The sequence below is a fragment of the Sinocyclocheilus anshuiensis genome, unplaced genomic scaffold, assembly GCF_001515605.1.
Source record: "Sinocyclocheilus anshuiensis isolate Anshui unplaced genomic scaffold, SAMN03320099.WGS_v1.1 scaffold314, whole genome shotgun sequence".
In the NCBI taxonomy this organism is placed as follows: Eukaryota; Metazoa; Chordata; class Actinopteri; order Cypriniformes; family Cyprinidae; genus Sinocyclocheilus; species Sinocyclocheilus anshuiensis.
In genome coordinates, this window is record NW_015546027.1 from 354,967 (window position 1) to 365,303 (window position 10,337).

At 37.5% G+C, this 10,337-nt stretch overlaps 1 protein-coding gene across 3 annotated transcripts in view; it reads right to left on the minus strand.

The window, feature by feature from the left end:
• LOC107698694 (rab11 family-interacting protein 4B) overlaps positions 1-10,337 on the minus strand; it is a 29,928-nt gene that overhangs the window by 14,392 nt on the left and 5,199 nt on the right. For all 3 annotated transcript variants that reach the window (XM_016499785.1, XM_016499784.1, XM_016499786.1), the window contains exons 2-6: positions 7,093-7,285; positions 6,738-6,926; positions 4,868-4,996; positions 2,280-2,315; positions 414-513 (exon numbers count right to left, since the gene is read on the minus strand). In XM_016499785.1, coding sequence (XP_016355271.1) covers positions 414-513; positions 2,280-2,315; positions 4,868-4,996; positions 6,738-6,926; positions 7,093-7,253 — 615 coding nt within the window. In that variant the 5' untranslated portion in view covers positions 7,254-7,285. The remainder of the gene's footprint in view (positions 1-413; positions 514-2,279; positions 2,316-4,867; positions 4,997-6,737; positions 6,927-7,092; positions 7,286-10,337) is intronic.

Genomic DNA, 10,337 nt, shown 5'->3' on the forward strand with positions numbered 1-10,337 from the left:
TTTTATATATATATATATATATATATATATATATACACAGTATATACATCATAGAAACAATTTTCTGAAGATGTTTTATATTTCAAGATTGAAAGTATGTGTCTGGAAAACAGTTCGATGAAAAATCCTGAAATCTGTTTTTAAAGTTTTTAAAGTTAAATTAAAACCAACCCTTGGGACATAATAATGCACACCCAGATACAGACAAAATCCAGTTTAAGTCATCAGCATCACCTGAACCCATTTGACCCCCTGCATTAAGAAGCTTACATCTACAGTTGTGATTTCCTGAGCGCCGGTCAGGACTAAGCGTGTGTTTTAAAAGACACTCCAAAGACAGTCAGCATTGCTGATGCAGTCTTCACAGGGCTGTGTTCAGGAAGGAAGTGATTGTGCTGTGAGGGGATTTTTACCTTCTCAGTAATGTCTATTTCACAGGAGTCAATGCTGTCATGGAACAAATCCTCTGTGCTGCCGTTAATACTGCTGAGGTTACTGTTGTGGAGCAGCTGCCTGTTGGACCCAACAACACACATAAACAAGATAAGTGAGTCATAAAAATATAATGCATCACAATAACATTACAATTACATTATATTTTGTTTCATCTCACACTGCACCAGTTAATTTTTTGCACCCTCAGCATTCAGATCCCATGCTGACAGCTATATTTTGCAAGAGGAACGTCCCACTTACCTATCTGCTCAGACCTATGGATGGATTGGACTACACTGCAGCATCAATACTACTACAAACTACACTACCCATGCTGCATCACTGCAGCAGACCACTCTTCCATTCCATGAATCTATATTCCATGCCTGAGCATCTTTAGGAGCACTGCAGTGACGAGGGAGAGAAGGGACTGACCAGTACAGGCATCGTGAGAGCTGATGTAGTGTCCGATCCAGTCGACCCACCCACACAGAACCAAACAGCACTCATCTAAAAGACAAAAGCGCATGCGCCGGCACACACGCTATTCTCTTAGTCTTATCCCACTTGCATTAGCTTCTGAGAGCCGTAATCTTGCGTGTACACAAATTCACATTCACATAACTCTTCTGCAGAGTCAGGTCTTGGTTGTCACTTTGTTTTATTGCTGCGTGTCATTCTCATTAAAGCAATTACTTCACACATGAGAATCCATTATACAAATTACACACATTGGTTTCTCTCTGTGGTTCTGCTTCCTCCCTCTCTCTTACACTCAGGTCAGCTGTGGCAGGCCACTTTCATCTTGTCACTGTGATTTAGAGTAGGAGACTGGTTGTCAAAGGGACAAGAAAAACCGCCATTCACCCACACAATTTTTACCACCCAGCGTTTACACTCCCACACAACATTTGATTAGATTCTTGCAATTAAACACAAAGGGAACTGTCTATAGCAGTGATTCCCAACCAGGGGTATCCATGCCCTAGGGTTTTCTTGAAAAGATTTTTAAACAAAGTGTGTAAGTTGTGTAAGTGTTTTGTAATTGTATGTGGATGATACTTCCAGCAGAGTGTATATATATATATATATATATATATATACATATAATGACACACTCTCTTCTTCACAAAAATGCTAAGCTCTCTCCATCTCAAAGCATTCGGCAGATACAACTAATTCAGTAATTAACTAAAATAAACACAGATTGCTTAATTCTCAAATTGTATTAGCATGGGGTGCAATCACTGAAGTCAATGCAAATATTCAATAATCAAATATAACAATTAAATAAAACCCCAACTATGCCAAAAAACCATAACATTCTAAGCCTGGAACCTCGATGAAAATCTATTTAATATCTATAATATTAATAATTAATCATTTTCAAGCAGATTCAGACTCACGAGAGACATATGTATGGTTGCATATGTCATTTTACAACCATTTCACATTTGAACACATTTCTGATTTGATGTAACCTTACTGAGGGGCTGTTGTGGTACATAAGACAAAAAAGCTTGGCAAGTACAGGTCTAGAACACATAGGCAATCTAGGCAATTTTCCATGGTTATGTGCTTCTGTTCTATTGTAAATCTTCAACTGACTTATCACTGGAGTATAAAGTTTCACTAAAACCATCTCAATTACATTAGAATTGACATTCCTTTCCCAAACTGTCTTCACCTTGTGGTTAATATTGCCAGCTTAATAATATTGATATCACAACTTTATATAACATTTATTTAACCACAGTCAAAGCAGTGAGGGAGCTGGAAACAAACACAGTAACGAACAGCATAGACTACACAAACAAACAATGAGCAGAGCGATATTGACCTACCTTCCAAATGCAGTGCTGGAGATCTTTCTGTTTGGGCTGGAAAACAAACAAAAGAGAGCCAATTAGAACTTCATATTAACAGGTGTAAATCCCTCAGTTTGATATTTACGTTACATTTTGCTGAAAATAAGTTAAGAAAAATAATTAAAAATATATTTGTACAACAATTAATTGAATGGCAGTTCAACATATGTTATTATATGATAACATACTCTATATGATTTTAGTCATAATGGTCAATTGCTCTGATGTGGAACAGATCAAAATCACCAAATTATAGGGTGATACAGACATGTTAGTTAATTATATGTTAGATAATAATTCTCAAAACAAAAACATCAGATTTGTGTGTCTAATGCTTTTAAAAAGCAATGGGACACCAAATTGTACCTTTATTAGTGTAAAGTGCTAGAGACATTTTTGCACTTAAAGGGTTAGTTCACCCAAAAATTTAAATTAGCCCATAAATTACTCACCCTCAAGTCATCCTAGGTGTATATGACTTTCTTCTTTCAGACGAATCCAGTCGGAGTTATATTAAAAATTGTCTTTGATCTTTCAAGCTCTATCGTTGTACTCAGCGGGTGTTGCAGTGCTTCGGTTCAAATGACGTGAAATAAAAAGCACCCTTCCACAAAAAAAAGTGCCTCACATGGCTCCGGGGGGTGAACAAAGGCCTCCTGTAGCGAATCGATGCATTTTTGTAAGAAAAATATCCATATTCAAAACGTAATAATCACTTGAATCTAGCTTGCGCCAACAGTTGTACACAGAAGCAGTTCCGGGAGCATGACGTATGAGGTCAGCGCTGCGCATGCGCCGGTGCGTCTCGTGAAAACCAACGTTTGTTTACAGGATCAAAAGAAGCAAAGTTTCATTACTTTAGCAAAGGAAAACAAGTCTCCTCTTGGCTTATATCGAAATCCTCCGACATTCTTCTTTACAAATCCTCGTTTTGTACTTCTAATTAGTGACCGTTGTTTTGTTTCGATCTCTCCGCGTGCGTCACTTCTGAGCCGCGCATGCGCAGCGCTGACCTCATACGTAATTCCCCCGGAATTTCTAGATTCAAGTGATTATTACGTTTTGAATATGGATATTTTTCTTACAAAAACGCATCGATTCGCTACAGGAGGCCTTTGTTCACCACCCGGAGCTGTGTGAGACACTTTTTTTGTGGAAGGGTGCTTTTTATTTCACGTCATTTGAACCGAAGCACTGCAACACCCGCTGAGTACAACGATAGAGCTTGAAAGATCAAAGACAATTTTTAATATAACTCCGACTGGATTCGTCTGAAAGAAGAAAGTCATATACACCTAGGATGACTTGAGGGTGAGTAATTTATGGGCTAATTTAAATGTTTGGGTGAACTAACCCTTTAACCCAGACTCACTCACAACATATTTGAATATAGTGTCGGCCCTGGCACGAACATCAGTTCACATACCTCCAAACTTAACAAAGCTCACAAAAAGTCTTTGAATAGAGTTTGTTACATTGCTCAAATATACAACTGCTACTTGAGTAAAACTTGCAGTTACTCAAGTTACTGGAGAAGAGATCAACACAACAAAAGTAGAAAGCAACTGAAGGATGTGACTGTTAATGGTTTCCTTTCTATAAGACTGTTAAAGTCTTCACTGTCCACTCAGAACTCAAATATGAATAATTTCTATAGGAAAGCAGCACATACTAAAGATTCATACACAAAACTCTCTCCTGCTCTCTCTCTCTCATACACACACACACACACAGAGTTATTGCCGACATAGCTTTTTCTAGCAGTGACAGAATGAGGTGTGAACTAATGCATTTCTTGAAGCAGCCTGCTGACAGGGCATTTAGCTTTCATTCCTCCTCTCTATCCTGTAGCTCGTCCTGTCTTGTTTGCTTTCTTCCCCTTCAATAATATGACACTCTCTTCCCCAAAATATGATCCAATTACTAGTTCATCCTCTGTTTTGAGAGGCTAAGATATGAGAAGCTAATTACAAGCCCTCTCAAAAGAAAAAAAAAAGTTAAAGTAAACTCACTGGAAATCCTTGAAATTGGCAGGGATAAAGAAAAGAAGAAAAACGTATCCAAAGCCTCAGAAGAGTTTGGCTGTTTGTTCATGCGTGAATGTGGATGTGAGTGAGAATGATTCAAAATACAGAATGCACAGAGTCAGATAAACAAAATCATTAGTGGTGCAGAGAGACTGCAGCAAGATATCAGAGCTCCTCCACCTCAGTTGTGTTCTCATATACTCACATTAACTCCTTGAGGAACACATTGCCTCTATTACACCGTCACTTTAATTTTGTCTATTGTAGCCCTCAGGAAGACAATGAAGAACTGATAACCCCTAATCCTCCCAAAGCGCCTCTAACATGGATTCCAAGCCACTAAAAGCTTATTTCCCAGATGTGAGGGGTAACTCCTTTTACATTACTGAAGAGAAACTAGACAAGTCAATAACCACTTAACCCTTATTTCAAAGATTTAACTCTAACAAGTCTTCCTGAAGATGAGCTTACACCCAGTAAAAAGTATTTTACAACTTTATCTTTCATAACAGATGTAAACTGTAGCCTCTGCAGTACCTGTTGGTTTTGAGATTTTTCAGCCTGTTCTCCAGGTCATTGAGCAGACTGACCCTTTTACAACACTGAGAGCAAAACACATCCATCTGGTTACCAGCATGGCGCATCTTCCGAGGACTCTGACCAGCACTGGAGGAAACAGGGAGAGGGAGAGAGAGAGACTAGGTCAAACACATTCATGGCACATCAAATGAGCATTCTGAAAACATTCAATAAACAATATAAGCAGAATGTAGAAAAAATACTACACAATCGTGAAAATTAAAGAAACTAAAATAAAAAGTGATAATCTCTAGAAAGCCAAGTCTGATAAAAAAAAATGTCCCCCCAAAGAAGCGTCATGCCTATTCAAACATGCCTCAACAGTTATTTGAGCCAAGTAGATTATATATGCAACTTCCAAAGAAAAATATTTGGATAGAGAAGACTGGGGGATGGTGGTAACACTGAGTTGTAGCACCATCAGTTTGAGCACTAGAAGTTAGGTACAAGGATGCAATCGTTATAATACATGACCACCATCCTTTGAGGGTGGTAGTAGATTGTGTACAAATATAAATCATTTACATGGTGAAAAAAATTTCAGGCTAGAAATATCAACATTTCACTTATGGGTTATTATAATATGATTTACAATCAGATATGCATATTAGATGACAGAACATGTATCATATGAAGCAGATTATTTTGTTTAATTTGATTTATACTACAAATCAACATCTTCCTTTTAAAGGGGTCATATGATGTTGCTAAAAAGAACATTATTTTATGTATTTGGTGTAATGAAATGTGTTTATGCGGTTTAAAGTTCAAAAAACACATTATTTTCCACATACTGTACATTATTGTTTCTCCTCTATGCCCTGCCTTTCTGAAATGCGTCGATTTTTACAAAGCTCATCGGTCTGAAAAGCGAGGTGTGCTCTGATTGGCCAGCTATCCAGTGCGTTGTGATTGGAAGTTGATGTATTTCCTCAGCGACCAGCACGGATCAGCTCCAGGCACGACTAAGTGGATATCATCCTATTTTGGAAGGCCAACCAAAGTAGTTTCGCTTTCACAATGAAACACACAGCGCCTTCACGACATGGCGGCAGTAACAATACTACAGCGAGAATAAAAGTTACGCCTTCTTTCTTTGCGTGAACATTTGGGCGACGTTATGCAAATCTTCCCACATCGTGATGTAGATATGTGGGGGCATGTTAGAATGAGCCGTTTTAGGTAGGCGTGGTTGACTCTTAACTTTTATAAAGAATATCTCTTTGGATTTGAGACTTTATTCTTTGCAACTTTACAGATCTTCTTTATGCTCCAAGAGCTTGTAACACTCCAAAGAGAAAGGAAAATTTGAAATCGCATCATTTGACCCCTTTAAAAAAAATAGACATATAATGGCTGAGCAGACAGGAGGGGTAAAATGTTTCCTTTTTAATTTTTTTTATTAAAATACTGAAAATAGAAGGTAGTGGTTTTGGGGGACAGGTAAAAATGTTTAGAACAAGTAAATTTGATAAAAAAATTAAATGCACAAAAGTTGTTTTCAGCCTTTTGGATAGTGTGTCAGGACTAAAAAGAACCAATACGCTGTATCCCTTGTGAGTGAAAAAGTTTCCCCGCAGTCAGACAGCTCCATCCACTAATACAGTCACTAATATATACATGCTGAAAGAAATCTTGTGTAATGAAGGCAGATATCTGGACTTCTTAACTAATCATCCTTTCATTTTAAAGTAAATCCCTTTGAAAACAGGCTTTGGGGCAGGGGAGAGACAGTACTGCTGTAGTTAGATGTAAAAAAAAAAAAATTCAATAAATAATAATAATAAAAATTAGGAATACACACACGGACATACAAAAAACAACACACCTGGAGGAAACAGAAGAGCCCAGATCTGAACATCCATTAAAGCGGATCTCATCGTCTGGACAGGGGCTGCTTGGAGTGTAGTCTCCATCCTCTCCTTCTCCATAGTCCTCAAACTGCTCCTCATTTAATGAGGCAGATGAACGTGTAGAATAATCAGAAGTCTCGGAGCGATTATACATCTGACCACACCTTGAGGAATGAGAGAAGAAATGGAAATTAAAAAAGCATTTATTTTTTGTGCACTTTTCTGTAGACTTAATATCAGTGAAAGCAATTATTATTCAATTCATTAATTAATTTGCAAATCCATAAATTCAGCCTTATGTATACAAGAAAACATGATAAAATCACTTACTTTTCTCCTGGAAGGCAAAGCCCAATCCCTTCCTCTTTTTCTCCAGTTCTCCCTCCATCCGATATCTCTGACGACAGAGCACTGTCTACTGCACTGTCTCTGTCTGACTCTCGCTCCACCCTTCTGCCTTCCTCACCCTCCTCATCCTCGAGCATGGACATGATACCTGGTGGCCTGACTTGTCCTGAGTGTACTTTCAAAAGCAAAAGAGATTAAACTGTTAGAACAGTCACACAACACCCAACTTAATTTACATAAGAATAGAAACAATTATGAAAATATCATGAATGCATGGATGTCTGACAGGGATAAAATCTCTGGGAGTGACAACTGCATTTATCTATGATAACCCTAGCCATATTTTGGTGCCTCACAAGCAGTGAATATGGATATCAACAGTTCACCCATTTGATATGTTAGTGATATTAGTGACTGGAAACAATTTAGCGTCAAAGAAAGAAAAAATATTTTAAAAATCTAGTATTAAATATGTAAATATTACTTCTATTCATATTGGTTTAATTCTGTTTTGAAAAACTTTTATACCATTTATACCATATAAATGTAACTAAAAACTGTATGAGGCGTACACTTCAAGTAAAAATTATAATCATAATTATGTTCCAAAAAGTTTTTAAATATATTATTCAAGGGTATATGAATTTACAAATCATTATGTTTACATTATTATGCTTTAGAAAATTATTGACCTTTATACAGTCATGTGGCTAATAAGTCACAGGCCTAATCTAAATAAATGTTATGTTTTGTGTTTTTTGTTTTTGGAACACATGACTGTGACTTGGTTTTGCAACATTTTTATAAGAAATAAAAAATAAAAGAATACGTCATACTTTATATGGTTTTCTTTTTTAAAATGTCATTCTTTTAATGAGGCTGTTATATTCATTGTGATATCAGAAAAGTTGTGTCACCCTGACACTGAATAACAAATAAAGAAAATACAACAAAGAAATAGAAGGAAGTAAACTGCACGTAATATGTCTTGGCATGAAAATAACAAAAACAAAAGCTGCATGGCTAAAATTGGGCAGGCACCAATGTTCCTTCTTTGCAGAAGAATGGACAGAACTGCAAAAGCATAATCTCTTCCCAATTTTTAATCAATCACACACACACTGCTTCTGTGGTTTACCAAACTGGCTCTACAACTAACAGTCACTTTTGTAAGTCGAGCACACATCAGGTGGGTGTGCGTTTGTGAGAAAGAAAAAAAAGGCTCTTTAGTATTCTGTTGTGCAGAACATGAGGGGGCAGGGATACAAAATGCCAGTGTGTGGTCAGGCTGCTTGAACAGTGAGTGGTCCTACATACACAGAAGCAGTGAGCATGCACACACACACACACACACACACACACAAAGTGGTTTGAGACACTTATTCTCCCACCTTTTTTCTCACACACAAAACACACACACACACTTTTTTTTGTGTGGCATAGGGGAAAATCAAAACAGGTCACAAAATGTATAGGTAATTATGTGCTCTTGTATTTGTGAATAGATCTCCTCCTCCACATAACAGCAGGGTATGAGTATGTGTACCTACTGTATGTTTGAGCACCTTATTATGAATGCACACAACTCGCCGCAACTTGAAACATGACATTCAAAGCCCTGCAGGAAGCTCTTACACAAATCCACTCTAAATGCTAGAAAGTGCTCTGTACATGCACACACTGAATGCTTTATTATGCATGTGTGAAACGCACAAAAGGCAATCGCATTTCACATTGCAATGCCCCTTTAGAACAATATTACATAATGGTCTCCAAAATAATTTTAACATTCAGAAAAAAATGTTTATTTTTCAGATGTTGAAAACACTTCTGAGTTGCAAGCATTATGTAATCCCTTACTCAGACAATATGCCATACAAGAAACTGAAAAGGCATGCTGTCTGAAAACATGTTCTTTGTGAACCTCTGATACCTGACATGACTATACAAAAAAATAACAATTGAGTTTATGACGTAGATTTATGTTAAAGTTTCTGCTGATTTATTTGATCAACTGAAAACAGTTGGTAAACAGACCATGATGGCACTTCAAATAAGCATGTCAGGATATCAGGAAAAAAGTGATCAGAAGTATCTCTCTTGATGTGTGTCACGAATCCGGTCTATAAACTTCCGTTCACTCACCACCAGAGGTCACCCGCTCTCCACATGGACTCTCACACTACTAGGGATGGGTATCGTTAAGGTGTCTCACACCACCATTCAACGCCGAGTATTGTTTAGTGTGTATCCCTGCTATAGCTGATAGCTACCTTACGGAGCCTGCTTTAAGTTTTCTAGTCTTAGCTTAGTCTTGCCTTGTCTGTGTTTTCTCGTGTTCTGATCATTGCCTGTGTACTTTGGATTACCTCTCTCGTCTTGCCCTGTTCAGAAACTGTTTGCCTCTGCCTGGACCTTTGCCTTGTACCTGGATTATCCCTCTAGTCTCGCCCTGTTGGATTACGTTCGCCGTCGACTGACCCTCGCTTCTTTACCTGATTGCTCTTGCCTTGTCTTCTACATACCAGTTTGCCATTGTCTGACCCATGCCAGTTTCTGACCACGTCTCCTAAATAAAGCTTGCAAATGGATCCACACGTCTCACGTCTCGTTCGTCCCATAACAATGTGAATGTTTCAATCACAGCACATGTACCAGTGTTGTGATGCTCATTATTATAACTGATCTATTCATTTATTAAAAACATTTTTTTCATGTCAATTCTCTAAACTGTCATACCCCAGTAAATGTAAAATGCCTAATAATAATAAAACAAAAAATAAATTTTTTGGTGGCATATAAAAAACAAATGCTGCTGTAACTATGCTATCATAATAAAAAGAGTGATTTTTTTGGCATAATTTTCAATAATTTTCAATAATTAAAAACCAAATCAAAGTCATATGGTCCAAAGAACATGGTGGAAAAATGCAATGGGGGGCGGGGGATGGATGAAGAACATATACTTTTTACTGTATAGTTACACCACATAGTTAGACATCATTTATGTTCTCATCTCATGATTTTCCCAGCTGTCATGGAGTACAATATCTAAAGCTATTTTCATGACCTCAAGGTTAGATTATTGTAATGCTTTAGTGGGTGGTTGTTCTGGGTGGCATCCTTTTCCTATTTAGCGCCCAAACTCTGGAATAGGGATATGCCGGTATCAAATTTTCATGTTGCGATTAATTGCTAATGCTTTTATCACGGTATACGGTGTTATC